The 19,641-nt window shown below is 48.2% G+C and overlaps 1 protein-coding gene across 1 annotated transcript in view; it reads left to right on the top strand.

The window, feature by feature from the left end:
* The window catches only part of PNPT1 (polyribonucleotide nucleotidyltransferase 1), a 1,336,943-nt gene that overhangs the window by 99,155 nt on the left and 1,218,147 nt on the right, over nucleotides 1-19,641 (top strand). Inside the window, exon 2 of the mRNA XM_069608057.1 lies at nucleotides 10,925-10,985. Coding sequence (XP_069464158.1) covers nucleotides 10,925-10,985 — 61 coding nt within the window. The remainder of the gene's footprint in view (nucleotides 1-10,924; nucleotides 10,986-19,641) is intronic.

Raw genomic sequence — 19,641 nt, forward strand, 5'->3', positions numbered from 1 at the left:
TTTTCAACTCTTGGAAACTAGTGAGCCTTTCTTCTGTCCATGCTCTTGGATTTCTGGGCATCTTTGAGTACCTGTAATATCGGTCGTGTGTAAGTAGTGTAGTCAAAAATCCATGCCCTGCAGTAATTGCACAACCCGTAGAATTTCTGCACGTCTTTCACGGTCGCTGGTTGGGGCATGCTGTGTACCGCTGCAGCAAGCTCTGGTGTTATTTTCCTTCCATGAACAGAAATAAGTTGACCGCGGTATAACACCACCTGTTGGCAGTACAGCAACTTTGCTCTATCCACTTTGTACCCCTTGTCAGCAAGCAGTTGCAATAGAGTGATGGAATCATCCCAGCACTGTTGGTCATTGGCACTACACACTTACAAATCGTCCACATATTAAATGATGGTACTTGGCACATGTATGTTCCCCAAGTCTGCGAGTAATACCTTGTTGAGGATGTTGGGGGACTCCTAGTACCCCTGGGGAAGTCTTCTGTGCTGGAATCGCATCTCACCATGCGTAAACGCCTTGAGATATTGGGAGTATGGGTGAAAAGGTACTGAGAATGCATTTTTCAAGTGAATGCCAGTAAAATGGGTCACTATTGTAGGGATATTGCATAGTATTGTCGCAGAGTTGGGCACTAGCGGAAACTCGGCTTGTACTATGTCTTTCAGAGGGCATAAATCCTGAATCATATTCCAACTAGATCCTTTTGATTTTTTGATCGGGTATGTACCCATGTTACAGGGAGAGTTACAGGTTACAATAATGCCCTGGTGTAAAAATGCAGTGATAGTGTCATTTATTGCCTCCTCTGCTTCTTTTGATAGGGGGTACTGCTTCACCCTGGGCAATACTGCTCCTGGCTTAAGGGTAATTTGAATTAGAGCAATGCTCCTCAAGAGCTGTACGTCATGGGGGTTGGTGCTCCACTGAGTGTCAGGTACTTGAGCTAGATCTTCTTGAGCAAAGGATGGGACACTTTCTGCCACAGTCATGAGACCCGGTATGTGGCGATACTGTATCATGATCTCGCAAGGAACACACAGGGCCAGCACTGTCCCTCCGTCCTTGTCCTCAACCCAATCTGCGTCAGTCACTTCTTACGGTTGGGCTGGTTCTATGCACATTACCGTGCGCCACTCCCCTCCCATCTGTATATGTCCCTATTAAAAACAATGATTTTCTTCGACACCACCACCCCTTCTATATCCACGGTATGGATGGTCCCTGCTACATGTCCTTGAGGCTGAGCGGGCCTGAATAGAAAATATGATGGTATTCGACAACACTCATTACCCACTTGAGGGATTGTATGGAACACTGTGACCCAATAAACAAATCTGTACGAATTGGGATCCCCGGGCTGCCGTCTCACTTTCCAATGTATAAATGACAACCATGGTTCATATGTGACACGTCCCTGGGGTTGAACACACCACTCCTCCCTCAGTGAACGAGATGGTCCTGTTCAGCTTGTCCTGAACAGGTTGACTGGGGGCATTATCGAAAATAGCAACTTGGCCCGTACTAACTTGCCCCCCACCTTGATGGCTAATTCTTCTGTAAATGGAATTGTTTGAACTGCCCCAGAGAGAAGCCCTACGTGTCCATAGCCTCGCCTGATAAGTGTCCCTCTTTAATACATTATTTGGTTGCAGCTGTGTCCACCATGAAAATAAAGGGTTTATCGCCTATCTTCACACCCATCAGGGGTTCTTCTGGGTCGGCAATAACTAACAGGAGTGAACATGCTAGGGCTCTCTGTGGGCTGTACTAATCTGGGTATGTCTTAGTTTCTGGGAAGGTAAAGGATTTTCTCCCAGCACATTCATCCCTTGGTAGTGTGTAGCGGTGCCATTGGGAGCTGGATTACCTTTTGGTATTTGAGGCGCTTGTGGCGGGGCAAGATGCTCTGTATATGGAGCAGGGCCGTTAGGAACTTGTGCTTGCAGCTGTGGAAACTGTGGAGGGGGTGGGGCTCCATACCGGGCCGCTGTGTGCGCAGGTTCATAGTACTGTGGGTACGGGGCCGGTGGTCCTGGGGCATATGGGAGCTGCTGGCCTGCTTCTACATTCCCGTGAGAAATGTCCCATTCTCCCACATTTATTTTTTATTAATTCTTTTAAAGAGCACCGCAGCCCTCAGGGATCAGGGTGCGTCGCAAAAAGACTAGGACAACAGAAAAGAACAGGACAGCCTGAGAGGTACAATTGGTCAGGGTGAGGGGAGGAGTCTTATCATTGCTTACTTATTTAAACAGTGTAGTTTTCAGATTTTTTCTAAACTTTAGGTAGTTTGGTTCTAATTTGAGGTGAATTGGGGGGGTTCATTTCATTTGGCGGTTGCTCTGGTAGGAAATTCTCAACCAAGTCCATTTGCTTTTTTTTATGTGAGGCTTTTGCTAGCCCTTGTTATTTGGACCTTGGGGCTCAACCTGGTACGTAGGACAAATTTGATTTTTTTTTTAGGCAGCCGGGGGCAGCTCCGTGTAGGCAATGGTGCGCAAGAGACATTGACTTGAAGGTTATTCGATCTTCTATAGCCAGCCAGTGGAGGGCTTTTCAGTCCTTGGTGATGTCCTCTTTTTTTTGGTTTGCCGGTGATTATCCTTACAGCGTTATTTTGTATGATGTGGCATTGTTTAATGCATTTACTGCTGGCCCATAATCTAACCTAGACAGGATTGTGGCACTAGCAATGATGGAACTGTTATGCTGACTCAGGAGGGGCCTAATCCGTATAAGAAGTTTTTGAGGGTATTGGCAGGTTTGCTTAAGGTATGAGACATGGGTGTCTGCTCCTAAAGAGGCCTGCAAGGAGACGCAAAGGGTCTTCTCCTATCTGATACCTTGACCGTTTGAGCTTTTGATTTTAAATGTCGAATAAGACAGATCGAGTTTGGCTCTGGTCTGTGGAGATCCGAAAACAATTAGCTTGCTCTTGTTTCCATTGCGGCACATCCAGATGGACTTCAAGCGAGCTTGTTGTCTTGGGTGTGACAGCCAGTTAGTTCCATAATTAACTGTGTGTCTTCAGCAAAATTTGTGAAAAATATACCCAAGTTAGTAAGGGTGGTACAGAGACAACGCATGTAGATGTTAAATGGAAGAGGTGAGAAACTGGCTACTTGGGGCACACCAGTCGACCAACCAGGGGGCTGATGAATGGTCACCTGATTGAATCTTGGAACTCCTATTTCCTAGAAATGAGGCAATCCATTCGATGGCTTCCTGGGAGCAATTGCCCGACTTGTCTAGGGCCTCTCGTAGCTTATGATGATCTAACAAATCGAATGCTGCCGAGAGGTCCAGTAAAATCAGCAGTCCGGCTTTACCTTTGTCCATTATGCTTAGCATTTTGGTCTGGAGGTCGAGCAAGGCCGACTCAGTTCCATGTGCTTCTCTGAAGCCAGATTGTTGGGTATGTAACAAGTTGTTTTGGTCGATGTATTTTTGCAGTTCGCCTGTAGCAACCTTGTCTAAAATCTTGAGGAAAAAGTTGCAATTCGTAATAAGATGAAGGTTAACGGGGTCGTGTTGGTCTAAACCGGGTTTTTTAACTTAAGGTGTTATAGTGACGGTGTTGATGGATGTAGGCACCTTGTGCTCTCTGAATGAGGAGTTTACCATTCTGCAGAGAAACGGGGGGGAACAGCTCAGCATTATCTAGGATTAGCTTATTCGGGGGTAGAATGTTTTCCGAACAAGAGGTACAACTGGTGGAGGATAGAATTTTAGGCATTTCATCTAGAGAGATTTGAGAGAAATTAAATTTCGTCTTCTCTCGAGAAAGAAACTCAGATGTGATGACAGATTGGGGAGGCTGGCTAACTACGTACAGGTTTTTATGGTTTCCCGGGCCTTCAAGATTTTATTGGAGAATGCCGTTTGTACGGTCTCACAATCTCCCTGTGAGGCTGTGAGGGTTGAAAGGGGGAAACCAGGTCACTTGTTTTTCCACTGATTTTAGAATCTGGAACAGTCTACCTGTGGAGTTGGAAGCTGCAGGAATCTGCTCATTGTAGTAGTTTTCTTTTGCTACTATTAATTTTTTCTCTATAAAGATGGTCCAATGTTTTCCTTGTTAACTGAAGGGTCTTTTTGCCACTTCTTTTCCAGTTTTCTTTTTTCTTAAGTCTACAAGTTTCCACGTTAAACCAGTCTTGAGGGCTTTGGTTTGGTCTAACTGATTTATGTTTTAGAGGGACATGTTGGTCCAAGTTTTTTAAAGTGATCGTTGAAAGTAGTTGTTAGTTTCTCACAAAGGATCATCATCACTCAGGGTGTTCATGATGCTGGTTATGCCTTACATGAGAATGGCTGGTGTGACATGTCCAATACTGTCCAGTATTTCCCCCTCCCTCTAGGCCCCATCCCTCTGAAGCCTCCTCTTTCCCCCATACCCCCTCGCAACACTGTAAACCTCCTCCGGTGGGTACCCTCGTATTGCAGTTGAAACCCAATGTTCACTCGTATCCTGCCGTCCTGATGTCAGCCTGTACCTCTGTTTGTACTCGTTAGGCCGTGTGCTTCTCCTTTTCCCTCAACCTTTTGCTATAGTGTATTCTTATGCACTGTATGTCCACCCACCCTTTTGCCTCGATCCCCACTATTTTGTCAAGGGCCTTTTGTACCTCCTTGGGGAGCCCTTGTTTGATCACAAAATAAAAGAACACAATTGCTTGATCTGATGACTCGCCAGTCTCCACCCTCCACATCTCGTGTCTGTAAAATATACTGGGCAGTATCTCCATCCTGCATTGTGCGTTGCATTATGGACTGAAGGTCTGAGGTGTCTGGGTAGGCATGTGGCAGCGCTGCCCAAAACCACTGCCCTTATATATTTAAAATGGGCCCTATCATGAATGTCATCCCCAACCGCACTCCGGGATACCCCGCTTTCACCCATGTCATCTGCCTGATCTAATATTGCGACAAATACACTTTTCAAATCACCTGCAGCCAGTGTGATGCCAGCTGTCTCTCAAATGAATAAATCAATTTCCCTGTGCCCGCAGTAAGAGATGGCAGTGCTTTAATAAGGTTATTTTTGTCCATGTGAGGCCATGGCACATACTGTGACCACCCCTGACCACCTTTCACTTTCCTCTTCTCCACCTGTTTACCCTTCGCTACTGCCATGCGCCCATTCCAGTGTCTCAACCTGGGCTCCCGCAAACTCTCCATTCGTGGTGATATGCATTGGCCACACACTTCACTGCAGGGAATCCTGAGCACCCTTGCCTCCCCTTCACCCACCCTCTTGCCACCTATGCCCCCCCCTGCTTTTCTCTTCTCCTTCTCTACCATCACACCTGATGAGGTCTCTAGAGTAGTTTGTTCTATCAAGGTCTCCTCCAAACAGGTCTTCCACTGTTCTTCCAGAACTATTAAGGATGATTTCTGCATTTTGCTACCAGGTCCTTTTCCTCTTCCCTCAAACACTCTTGTGCGGCCCCTCCTGAAAAAAACCTTCTGCAGACCAGTCATGCCCGGCAAACTACCGCCCCATCATGGAGAAGCCTGTCTTCCACCCCCCCCCCCCTCCCCCAACTGACCCAGCATACAGAGCTTGTTGGCTGCCTACATGACTAACAATCTGGATTCTGAGCATCCAGAGGCACGGAAACTACTCCTCTGAACACCTGTTAAGAACTGCTTGCATCTCTTGATTCTAACTCTCCTGCTGTTCTCATTCTACTTGATCTCGCCTCTGCGTTTGACCCGGTTAATGACTCCATTCTCATAAAATGGCTCCATAATACCCTAGGTATCTCAGAGCGGGCACTGGACTGGCTGACCTCCTTCCTCACTGAATGCCCCTTCCCCCAGGTTATCCTGGGCTCTCTTCTTCCACCACTACCTCCACCTCCTGGCATCCCCCAGGGCTCCAACCTTTCTCCCTGCCCCACTTGCACACCTAATTAGCACATACTCCCCTCACTTCCAGAGATGCAGATGACACTTGGCTCTTCTTCCAATTTTCCTTGGTTCCTCTCCTTACCTCCTCCATCATTCCTGACTGCCTATCTACCATCTGCCTCCAATTATCTCTGCCTCAACGCCAGTAAGCAATTCTTCCCATTGGGACTCCTGCCCCCTCTTTCTTCCCTTCCCTCTAGCCACCCTCTATGGGTTCTCCTTCATCTGAAGCCAAAATCCTTGGAGTCCCCTTCAACTCCTCTTTCCTTCTTCCCTCACATCCAGGACCTTGCCAAGAAGGCCCACTTTCAACTCCACCTCCTCAAAGGAATCCTTCCTTTCCTCACCTTTCCCCAGAAGTTCAATGTCTTTAGAGCTCTGGTACTCTCTAGGTTCAACTACTGCAATAGCCTCTTCCTTAATCAACCCGCTTCCTCTCTACGTCCCCTCTAGCTAATCCAGAATAGTGCTGCAAGACTTATCCTTGGACTCCAGCCCAGGGACTGCATCTCTCCAGCCCTAAAAACCCTCCACTGGCTACTGTTTGCTGCACGTATCAAATTCAAAACCTTGTGCATCACCCATAAGGCTGTCTGGGGCCGAGGACCACACGATCTACAACTGGCTCTCACTAAATACACTCCCTCCAGATCTTAATGTTCTTCCGGCACCAACTCTGCATGTCAAGCGATTCGCTAAACGGCAAGTTGGTGGTCGATCTTTCTTTGGCTGGCTCCCTCATGGAACAGCCTCCCCCTTCCTCTTCATCTTGAGCCAGAGCTCCTTAAATTACAGAAGCTGCCCGAGACTTTCCTTTTCACCCCCTGATTTGCTAAATCCCACAGTCTCTAAGATTGGTCACCAGGGCCCTTATGTGTCCAGCTGGGTCCTGGCCTCACACCTCCCCAACCGCTTTCAGCCTATGCCCACTCCCATCACTTACCTTAGGCGCCCACTGGCCTGTGCTATCACAGGCCTGCACTAATTTATTGGCAGTCAACCACTTGCCAAATGTTCTCTGCCAGTCACTTAACAGCTTGCAACTTACTCCCTAGCGCTTACCTCCCTATTACTCTTAGCACTGACCCCCCCCCCCCACTCGCCTCCTCCCCCCTCTCTGCACTTGCACGCTCTGAATGCTCACAAGGCCTATTAGGACCACCTCTCTGTCATTGTTATATTTGCCTTTCACTCCCATGTTCCCTCCCTGTTGCCCTGTGGGTGCTTTGAAACACAATTTACTTGATGTATAAGCGTCTTTCAAATGCACAATAAATAAAATATCACAGGTGGAGCCTCCCCTTCCTCTACTTCGTCCACTGTATCTCATTCCTCCTCCCCTGGGTTACCTCCCATCTCATCTTCCAAAAGCATCGTCCAGTACTCCAAACTTCCCGTCTGCTGTCAAACCACCCATCCCCCCGTCGTCCTTCTCAATATGTACGCAACTGATGCCAGTACTATCAAACCTGAACAATATGTCCCCTGCCCTTCATTTGTCCAACCCACTAGGTGCCTTCTGTACATCCCTCCTGTCTATCCTCAACCATGCCAACACCTCCTATAATTCATTTTGTGGTTTCTTATCTTGGGCCCCTCTGCTCTTCCCCCGTACAGCTACAGATGCCAGGGGCGGGGCGTTCGGAAGGTTCTGATACTGCACCTGTGGCGATGGAGAGGGTGGTGCTTTGGCAGGCAGAGGGAAGTACACTGGGTTGGTGTACCTTAAGGCCGCGTGGGTAGCTTAAAATCCTAACGGAGACTGTGGTGTGCCTGATGGGAATTGTACTGTTGGCTTTGGTGTGGGTGGGGCAGGGGGTTCTTGACTGGATGGGGCAGTGGGTGTGGTCTGGGCACAGGATATTGGTGTCCCGCCAATGTCTTTGCCTGACTCTGGGGGACATCCTTTACATCTTCTACCATTTTCCAGAAATTCCAACACTTGTTTTCTATTTTTAAACTTCTTCCACTTATATTTGGATGCCAAAAATGGATACATGTGGCCTTAAACCTCATTATTTGTTCCCTGCTCTGTCCAAGGTTTAAACAGCACTCCCCTTGTCTCAGCCACCCACTCTCAGTGATACTTTAAAATGTTTTCCTTATACAGTGGTAAGGCTGTACACATATACTCTAACATGGTTGCCGGCTCCATTTTAACCACCCCAGTCAAAACGTATTCAGATAAAAAAAACGTCTGCTTATTCGAGGTCCGATCCAGCAGCACCTCTGTGGTACTGTTGCCCCACCCTTTCCCATACCAATAAACTCACTTGCTCCACTTGCCCCACCCAGTCACTCGTTCCTTCCTCACTCCGTCCCACACCACTACACCACCACCTTCATTAACACCAATCACGCACACCCTTTCTCCACAAAATTCCACAAGCCATGACCCCTCCTCAGTCCGTACCAATACACTAACAAAATTCATATAAAACACCAACATTTTTCGTTCCTGTGCCCCCTTTATATTGGGTGGGGAGATTCCAGGCCCACTCAATATACAGAGCCTCTAGCCTCTATGCTTGTTCCAGCTTTGTCCTTAAGCATACAGCGCTGTCTTCTCCCCCCACCCCCTATCCGAAAGGATCCTGTTACTTCATCATCCTATTATTTCATAAAATAATACAAATATATTAAAAAATAAAACTCCACATGGTCTTTCTACTACACACCCACACCTCAATTGCCACATCACCACTTCTTTCACACTCCCCAGCAGCCACACTTATCGCCATTACCACGCCCCATGTTATTTTCTCCCTCAAAAGGTACTTGCATCTATGTGCTCTCCCGAGTTACTCCGTCACAGGGTCCCATCAACGGCCTGCACAAACTGGGAGCAGTGCCACGCTCCAAAGAACACAGGAATTCTGGCAACACTGCTCCTGTAAACCACTCCAGGTTGTGCACAAGGGACTGGTTGCTGTGGGTGGACGTGGCCCCTATGGATGTGCGGCCAGGTATTCTCCATCTCTGCGGAGGGTTCTGGGATCACATCGGGGTCACCAAATTCTCTAGGGCAAACCACCAACAGCCAGACAAGTTAAAAAAAAAAAAGCTCTGTGCACCTCTTGCAAGGAAAACAAAGTTTAATTTCTTATATAAAAAGAAAAAAGCATGTCGGGGGGGGGGGGGGTTAGGGGAGGGGGTCATTTAATCCTGACTGCCATGGAGCGCACTGCAACACAACGGGCAATGTCACCTGTGACGCATACAGTTTATGGTACTCATTCCCCAACCTCACTGGCTATCCCCTTTGTACACACTGCCCGCTCTCTATAGAACTTTAGATGATTGGTTGCGATTACTCTATGCCAATCCCCTTCTGCGTGGTCTTTGGCCTTGCCGCATTCAATTCTATGAACATGATTGGCGGTCCATTTAAGAATGTTTCACTCCCAATGAACACCTCACGTGATGCGCATCTGGTAGTTGGACGATACCACAGCGGCTGCTGCTCCTACCTGCCTTGGTTAGTTACGCAGGAGGGCCCTCGGTATCTTCGTCACACAATGCAGGATTCTTCAGTATGGTTACCTGGCCTTAAGCCTTCTGCTCCGAAGGTATCTTGAAAGTATCGTCGTCTGGCTGAAATTGTCAAGGGTATTTCCGTTCTTAGGAACTATTCTGGGTTTGCCGTCTTTTACCCCTCGTTCAGCTGCCGACTCTAACCTGCTGTTCCTTTGTGTGCTTTGCCTCCCTCAGCTTGTGATCTCGTGCTCTGCCTTTTATCCATGTGGGGAAGTTTAATGGAAGTCAGGTTTGAGTGATTGTCAGTAATTGCCTGACTGCGCCTGACCATGCTAGTGGGACATGTCGGGTACCCTGCTCGGGTGCGAGTCTATTTTCCTCCCACAGCGGGCTGTTCATGTGGAAGGGCTGGAGAAGGGAAAGGGAGGGGGGGGTTAAGCTTCCCACATATCCTACCTGGTACAATGGGGTAAAGGTGTTGCAGGGGGAGGGATACCATGTCTCGCCGTTAAGAGTCCTGTTCTGTGCGCACCCCCCCCCACCCCCAACCACCCTTTGACAGCTGGCCCCTACCTGGGCCTCTCCAGGACCACACCAATGAATCAAATAGTGATGGATTTAGGTATTCTGCTTGTGGGCATCGGGCAGTTCAATTAGAATGACCATTATCCCGGGGGCACTAGTGCTGTAAATCTGGGTTGAGCTGCTTTGGCCAAGAGATCGTCCTTCAGGTACAGGTGCAGCCCTACCTGTGCTTGTTTTTTTTTTTCCATTCCTTTCTGATTGCACAGGCCTGCAACATGAGACAATGGATGTCTATCCGGCTCGAAGACCTTCTCGTTTAATGTCTGCGCTGGGAATGGGAAAGTGTAGCTGTGCTGGGTGCCAAGATACGCTATTGCTGTTATCATGACCTGGGCCTTCCTAGGCCTCAATCTCAATGTGGCAGAGCTTCAGAGCTGTCTGCCGTGGGATGGGGCTGGATATTACATGGTTAATTCAGATCACTTATTACTATATATTAATCCCACGGGTACTCCCCCCCCCTACTATGTCCCTTCTTAGGACACACTACCCTTATGTCGCCTATTGCCCCCCCATATAGCCAGGCCTCTTCGTTTGTTTGTGTTCTTAATATATTTTCCTCAACCTAAATTGTTTCGGGGGAAGGGGAGTTGGACATGCATCCCAACATCATCTTTGCAGAGTTTATTCATCCTAGTCTTGATGTAAACTGGTTTCTGTTATTTGAGATATCCCATGTAGACGTACGTTTAGGGAGTTCCTCGCGGGAGTTCTTGTCCCCTAAGTGGGAGTCTCTCCCGGTGAGGTCCCATTTGCCTCTACCCCTAGGCAGGATCTTGCAGAGCGGGCTCACCTCCCTATCCTCACAGAAAGTGGCTCCACCTTGAGTAGAAGGGACAAATTCCCTCGCTTCGTCACACAATATAAAAGGTATATTGAACTTTACTGACTATTTCACAAAGTAGTGAACTGACATTAATCGGGCTCTTTGTTGTTTTAACAGGAAGCTGGAAATATCTTCAGGGAAATTGGCCAGGTTTGCAGATGGATGTGCTGTCGTGCAGGTAACCTCTTTTGAAATTGGAACATAAATTAATCAAACAGTGTACATTTTATTTCAGCTACAAGCCATAAAATTGCTCAAAATATTTATTTAAAATGAAATATGATTAAGCCATGAAGCGTAATGATGACTTCATAAGTAAGATACATAAAGAAATAAAGAATAGTAGAATGTAGAAAATATATATCTTTCTGATGTTTGTTAATCTGCTTAGAATCACATGCTGTGCATAGGTCCGACATCCAGTGGTCACTGCGGAGTATTGCATTTTGTTTTTCGTAGTCGAAAAGGGACGTTGACAAGGCGTGTCTGAAATACTATCCCTATAGTGACGTGCGTTGTACCCACAATCCCTCACGCGTCGAGGTCCCTCTGATTGTTTTTTTCCGCCCAGCTACTAGTCGCCTTTACGCGGAGCTCCTCGAGAGACATTGCAGATTTCATCTCCTCGACCTTCGGTTGTTTTCCTATTTAATATATAACACATCGATCCCTCCCTCGACGCAGTTGTGAAGCTGTCTCCGCCGAGCAAGATCTTCGACGGAGGCGACGAGCGGAGGAGATCCTTCGGCGTTGCCCAACACGTGGCCTGGCCTCGCAGGCCAAATACAGTAGGGAGAGTGGGGTCGTGGGACATCTCTGGTTCTTTTCTGAGAATGCCTTTCCTTTTCCCCTTCCTTTCCCTTGGGGTCGTTATCACGATTTATTGCCTTGGCTATGGAGAGGACACCCTTTAGGTTTTGCCCAATTTGCAAGGGCAAGTTTACTTGGAAGGACAAGCATTCACGGTGTAACCGCTGCTTGCCCCTCGATCACAAAGAGGAGGGTTGCACGGCTTGTCGGCTTCTTAAGCCAAAGACTCTAAAAGATCGTAGGGTCAAGAGGTGGGCGGCCTACGCTATGTCGAAGGCCGATTCTTCACCCGCCGCTGCTACCACCGACAGTGACGAGGAACGTGATAACGCGACCTCCGCTACGGAAGTCGTAGACCCCTCTAAAGAGCGCTCGCGCTCTTCGTTGTCTGTCCCCGGCCCCGACGGGCTCGGCTCACGCCCTGCTTATGGGGATGAACACCCCGGCGACACTGACGCACACGATACCACACATAAGCACACAACCCATGGCTCTTCTTCGTCGAAGACTAAGAAAGCATCAGCGCCCAAGGAGTCGCAGGTTCCACCGGCGGCCTCCTCGGACCGTTCAGGTTCGAAGCCCCTCTCGCAACCGCAGCCGCGACTGGGCTTTCGGCAAATAAGGGCGCTGCCCCCAAACCATCGGCCGGAGCGCACCAGCAGAGAGCGCACGCCGCCGGTAACGTCGAAACCACAGCCCTCCGCTGACAAACGAGTCGCAGAGAGCTTGGCGAGGATCGTTGTAGCCGACGCCCAGAAGCGTACACCGAAAGACACGTCGAGCGCTACGCAAAGGTCGAAAGACACGCCGAAAAAGCCCGAAGAAAGACGGGGACTACCCCCTTCAGTCGGGGGGACTCCCAGCACACCGGAAGGCTTTTCGGAAGGCGACGGGACACTTTCCTCGACGTTATGGGAGAGGTCGAGCCGTTTTCAGCTAGATGACACTAATTTTCCCCCGCTAGACCGCTCAGGGGTACCCCATGAAACCATGGAAAGGCTCCATCTCTGCATGGAGAGAATGGAGAGGTTTATGAAGACCCAGAACCCTCCTACTCCCAAGAGAACAAGAGAAGGGCCTCAGGAGGACCCCAGGGCCAAATATCCGAGACTATTCAATCCCCAGCAGGACACAGCCTCAGATTTCCATAATGTGTATGACCTCACTGGTGAGGAACAATACTTGGAGGAGGAGGATGAATTTGTGGACGATGAAGAGGGACAGAACCAGGAGGAAGGTCTGGAAGACAGCCCAGACATGGTAGGAGAAGGCTTCGGAGAAAATCCAGAAGAAGGACCTTCTCATCCCTGGCAATCCCCATCAGTATATTCGGACACTGATGTCCTGAACCTAAATCCTCCTGACAATTCACCTGTTAGAAACACGTCTCCCATTGACGATCAGCCCACATTCAATGCCCTGTTGCGCAGAGCAGCAGCACATTTCGAACTGGACACTGGGGAGATCTCTCCTGAAATAGACTTTGTGGAAAGAGTAATTAAGGAGAAACCCCCGGTCAGCCACGCTTCAGTGAAGAGAAGAATCATCCCTTCGCTATCCACACCCGCACTAATCAGAATTGAAAAACTTTTCACTCCTTCACCCTCAGACCCGCTGTACATCAGGGGACATTCCATTCCGGATTCCCTTGTAGTAACTAATACAAGGAAGAGGGCAGGGGTGCCGCTGTCCACCAGCGAGGCACCACCTGACAAGGAGGGCAAGAGGTTATATGCCCTTGCAAAGAGAGTCACATCCTCGGCTGCCTTTTCGGCAAGAATTGCGAACAACAATTCTTTGCTAGCTAGCTACGCAGACGCGCAGTGGGCCAAACTGCGCAAAGACGCCGAAGAAGCACCGGAACCACTACGTACACGCCTGCTATCAACTATTGGCGAAGGAACCCAGGTCAACCAGAGTAGTGTAAAGAACTCTCTGGATGCTGCAGAGACAGCGGGACCTTCCCTGGTTCAGGGAATACTCCTAAAACGCCATGTATGGCTGCGCAACTCAGGGTTCAAACCGGAGACACAGGCGTCTTTAATAAATAAACCTGTTGAAGACTCTAACCTCTTCGGGAAAGCGGTGGATGAGGCTCTGGAGATGGCTAAAAAAGAGTTTGATACTATCAAAACTCTTGACCCAGATCTCTAAGCCCACTACCAGACGCGGCTATGGCAACAAACGCTTTTTTCGTGGCCAACGCCAACAGCAGAATCAGCAGCAACGGTACCCTGCCACCAATTACCAGACCAATAGTGGGCAGTACAGCCAAAGAGGCCAGCGCCGTGGCAAAGGGAGAGGTCCGGGGTCCACCCCCAGAGGCTCCCAAGCCCCCAATAACATCAAGTGACGCGAAGATTCGCGTCCCCTCCCATGCAACACCGGTCGGGGGCCGGATAACATCCTTTCTTCCAGCATGGGAGGGAATAACGTCAGACCGCTGGGTACTTTCCACCGTAGCCCACGGATACTGCATCAAATTCAACGGTTCCCCAACATACAGACCCCCGAGGGGACAACGCATGACACCGGAACACCTTGCCATCCTTCTCCAAGAAGTACAACTACTGCTGGAAAAAGGAGCCATAGAGGTTGTGCCTCTATCTCAGGTAACGGAAGGTATTTATTCAGTGTACTTCCTTGTACCCAAAAAGGATCTAACCATGCGCCCTGTATTAGATCTGCGCCCAGCGAACAAGTTTATCAAACCCCAGAAGTTTCGTATGGTTTCGTATGGTGACCTTACAGGAAGTGATCCCACTGCTATCACAGGGAGATTACATGACAACATTGGACATGAAAGATGCATACTTTCATATTTTAATGTTGCCAGCGCACAGAAGATACCTCAGGTTCATGATAGAGGGCAAACACTACCAGTTCAGAGTGCTACCCTTCGGCATAGCATCGGCACCAAGGGTATTCACGAAGGTACTGGCTGTGGCAGCGGCCCACCTGCGCAGGTTGTCCATCCCAGTTTACCCTTAACTCGACGACTGGCTCATAACAGGGAATTCTTACGAAACATGCTTCTCCAATACCCAAAAGACTGTAGACCTTTTGTTCCAGTTGGGCTTCTCCATCAACGAAAAGAAGTCCAGCCTAGACCCCAGCCAAATCAAACAATTCCTAGGGGCTCTAATTCAAACAAAGGACGGCCTCGTCTTCCCCTCCAACGAGAGGGTCCAAAACATGCTGTTTCAGATCCCTCAATATGTGACCGGTCGAGAGGTGACGGTACGCAAAGCAATGCGCTTGCTAGGCATGATGGCGTCGTGTATTTATTTGGTACCTCACGCGCGCCTGCGCCCTATGCAAGAGTGGCTCAACAGCCAGTGGTGTCAGGCCAGCGGACTATGGGACGATCTAGTGGTCGTCTCGCAGGCCTTGGTTCTCTCGCTACGGTGGTGGACAAAGGAAAACCTGGAAAGAGGGAAACCCTTTGCCACACCCGCGGCCGAAGCCACTCTAACCACAGACGCATCCCTCACAGGATGGGGGGGGCTAACCTATCCCATCAGACTGCTCACGGAGTGTGGACTCCGAACGTAGCATCCAAACACATAAATCTACTGGAGCTACTAGCTGTGTTCAAGGCGCTAAAAGCCTTCCAGGAACACCTACAAGGCAAGACTGTGTTGGTCCTTACAGACAGCACCACAGCCATGTACTACATCAACAAGCAGGGGGGCACCCACTCTCCAGGACTGTCCAAACCGGCCCAAAATATATGGAAGTGGGCTCTCGGACAAAACATGTTCCTACTGTCACAACATGTACCAGGGGAACTCAATCTGCTGGCAGACAAACTCAGCAGAGATTTCCCCCTGCCCGAAGAGTACGAATGGCGACTGCACGAAGACATCGTCTTCGACGTCTTCACACAATGGGGACTCACAATGCCAAAGTTACGCCTCCAGGTACCCCCAGAACCAATCCAAGGGGAACGGTCTGTCGATGCAATGGTCAGGGAAATTTGTTTACGCTTTTCCCCCCGACTCCCCTTCTCAACAAGGTGGTGCACAAGATGCACCAGGAATAAGTGACCATGATACTGGTGACCCCAATGTGGGCCCGACAGCCATGGTTCGCTCACTTGATGGAGATGTCTCTATCTCCCCCAGTGAAACTCCCCTGCCCTTACAACATGCTGTCACAAGACAAGGGCAGGACTCTGCATCCATGCCCCCAGAACATGAACTTAGCAGCTTGGCTCCTGAGATCATAGAATTCGGACATCTACAGCTCCCGCAGAGATGCATGGACATCCTCAGGGAACCCAGGAAACCTAACACTCGCCCCTGCTATTCTAGCAAGTGGAAGAGATTTGTCATCTGGTGCAGAGGAAAAGGCATCAACCCGATTGACTGCTCTCCCACACATATTATTCTATACCTGACCCACTTATTGGATTCAGGTCTAGTGTTCAATTTCATTAAAGTCCACCTAGCGGCACTTTCTGCATACACCACTTCCCAACTCAGTGTCGTGGTGGAAGATCCCTGTTATAAAGGCCTTCATGGAGGGAGTAAAGAGAATACACCCCCCGATAGCTGACCCAGCTCCCGGATGGGACCTTAACGTGGTACTTCCCAGACTCATGGGCTCACCATTCGAACCCATGCACAAAGCATCTCTTAAACACCTCACTCTTAAGACTGCTTTTCTAATAGCTATCACCTCCATCAGGAGAGTAAGTGAACTACAGGCTCTTTCTGTTCTAGATCCCTTCGTTACAGTTCACAGAGATAAGGTGGTTCTACGCACGCACCCAAGGTTTGCTCCGAAATCCATCTCGAAATTCCACGTAAACCAGTCTATAGAACTGCCAACGTTCTTTCAAAATCCTTCCAACTTGGGAGAAAAAAACTCTGCACACACTAGATGTGCGCAGAGCGGTCATGTTCTACATGGAAAGAACCAGACCACTGAGGAAGACTAATCAGTTCTTCATCTCAGTGGCAGCAGGAAGAGAAGGGGATGTAGTTTCAAAGTCCACTATTTCTAGATGGATTGCTCCTCGACCTCGACGCGTGGGGGATTGTGGGTACAACGCACGTCACTATAGGGATAGTATTTCAGACACGCCTTGTCGACGTCCCTTTTCGACTACGAAAAACAAAATGCAATACTCTGCAGTGACCACTGGATGTCGGACCTATGCACAGCATGTGAATCTAAGCAGATACAACCATCAGAAATGCTTTTACGGTAAGTAATGCATTGTCATATCTATATCAAAATATTTGCACTGAATTATATTTCATGTTTGTACAGTGAATGGTATCCCACTAATGGCTATTTCATTATATACATCATCCTTTAGATGGTCTTGTTACTGCCCCGCCCCCCCCAGCATCTGTTTATTGGCGGGCAAAGCATGGATACAATAGGTGTACATTTAAGAACTCCTAGTCCAAATTATGCTAATGCCCTCTGTTATTTTATATTCATAATTTCACACAGCGGTAGTGGAAGAGCATACACCCATATACATTATGATCTCTGACCGACTACTCCATTTTGGTAGCAAGTGGGTGAGTATGTCAGCTTAATGAAGCCACACTCTTTAAGACCGTCTAACGTGCAGGCAGAATCTAACAATGTAAACAAATGGTTTTGTCCATCCTTATTGATGGGTCTAGCTGGATACAGAACACTCCTCCACCAGATTTTTATTTTAATAATGTGAAATTCTATGGCACAGGGTTACTCTAGTAAGATCTGTAAAGATTAGGACGTTCTGGACCCGAAACCAAATCTCATGTTTTGCAACTGACCACAGTACTGACATTCTATCGTTTCCAAATTCTGATATGACTATACTTTTCTCAGTCCTTTGCCCTCTAGGTTGTTGAGTAGGCCTTCTGAATGTTCGATGAACCAACACCATCTCTATCACAACATGGTCTCAAAGACTTTGGACCAAGTCCTCTAGCTGTTGATTGACCTATGATTTTTAAAGGCTCTGAATTGGTTTTCGAGTTTGTTTTGATCTGAAAGTCAACAAAAGACTTGAAATCGCCTGAGATCTGAGTGGTGAGCATTACCACGTCATTAACCCTAGTTCCAAATAGACTTTACCTCTTTGACTGTCGCATCAATACAAGCGTTCAAGTTTGTCTTCCATCACTGAAGCCTTAACCTCAATAGTCTGTTTTCTTTTGTGATTCCCAGAGGGCATCCATTAGGAGAGATTTTTCAAGTGACAAACCTGTAGTCCATTGTTTCCTGTTGCAGGACTTTCCCCTCTGTGCTTCACCACCACTGGCGGAAGGTATGAATGGCTGAAAAAGACATCCCTTTTTTTTTTTTTGGTATTGTCTTTGGATGGCATTATAGAACTTGAATCATCATAGAATCAGGGTGATGTTGCTCACAGCCGAGCCTGTACTGCCGCCACAGAATCCGGTACTAGCTTCTACCACTCTTTCTTCCACAAAAAGAATGGGGGATTGGATAAGATCTGTTGGTGCATCAGAGTCACATGGTTATTTTCTCCCTCAAACCTCCCGTGGCACAGGAGGAGAGTGACCTGTACCCTAGAACACATTAGCTCGTTTGTTCCAATTGGATTTACTCCCTCCAATCTTTTCATTGCTACAGCTGTTGCTCACTACAGGAGAATACACACCTGTGCCATAATCTGTTCTGCTGTTCCTCCCGTTCATGCTGCTTCCCCCCACAAATGCCACCTTCATACCAAAATGCAGTTCTTATGACTGTGAATGGGAGTCATTCAGTAGTGGCTGCCCAGCACTACTTCTGCACCACATTGCCCCTGACCGTTCTTCTGTGAGCTCTACATTGTAATACTTGTTTGTCGCTGGATAAGTACTTACTGACTGCCCCAGTTATCTACATCTACCATCACGGGCCCTACTGGCTGGATAACAATGTGAGATACCTGTAACTAACATTGGCCCCTGCCGCACTTGCGGCTTCGTGTCACATTCTCTTCTTCCTGTTCGAACGGCATCTCTTCTCTGTATGCATCTGAAGGCGTCATTCTATTATTTGCTCACTATGCCACTACGGCATCTCTTCTCTGTATGTATCTGAAGGCGTCATTCTATTATTTGCTCACTATGCCACTATCGGCGCTGCTTGTTGCCTTTATGTTGCCGAGTATTGACTTGCGTTTACCTATTTCTGCTGTATAACGTTGTATGCACTTTCCCTAAACCAAATGCATTTAACATATTGCTCTAAACTGATTTTAGTGGTTTTACACATGCAGTGCTAACCTAACTATTGCTGCCTCCACGTGCTATGACTGAAGAATTCAGCTGCCTCTAACATTTTGCCACAAATTGTATCGACCGACCATTATCTCATCTCCTTCAGTATCTTCACCAAAATCAACCATACTACCCCGGATATCGCACCTGCCGCTGCTACAAGAAACCAGCGCAACATAACTTGTGCCAAATTACTCCCACTTATCCTCCCCGCTCTCAGCTATCTCCCGCTCATGTTCTGACCTTACTGTCCTGGTAGACACGTACAATCAGACCATGCTGAAAGCCCTCGACCTCATTGTGCCCACCAAACCTCGAAAACCTAAACCACGGGCCCACCTCAACTCCTCATTCACGCCACAGCCGAGATCCCTTCGCAAAGAAAAAAGGAGCCTCAAATCACGCTGGAAAAGCAACCCAACTGAAGCAAACAAATCTAGCGTCAATCTAGCTACTCTAAATTATAAAGAGGCCATATTCCAGGCCAAAAGAGATGTGTATAACAAACACATTGAACTAGCTCAATCAAACACCAAGGAGTTATTTAGAATCTTAAAGGAACTGGAGTCTCCTGCCACTCTCCCTGACACCTGCTCCAAAGACAGTACCTGGTGTACTAACATTCAAAAGGCCCTCCTCGGCAAAATCACCACTCTACAAACTACAATCAATGACAAAAAAAACAGCCTGCAGACTAGTGTGCAGCATATGACCCCTCAGGTCAACGCTAACTCTAATCTCGATGCCCTAAAACTATTCTGCTTCTCACCTTTATCCACT

This window comes from Ambystoma mexicanum, chromosome 4q, assembly GCF_040938575.1.
Source record: "Ambystoma mexicanum isolate Mex_15411 chromosome 4q, UKY_AmexF1_1, whole genome shotgun sequence".
Lineage (NCBI taxonomy): Eukaryota > Metazoa > Chordata > Amphibia > Caudata > Ambystomatidae > Ambystoma > Ambystoma mexicanum.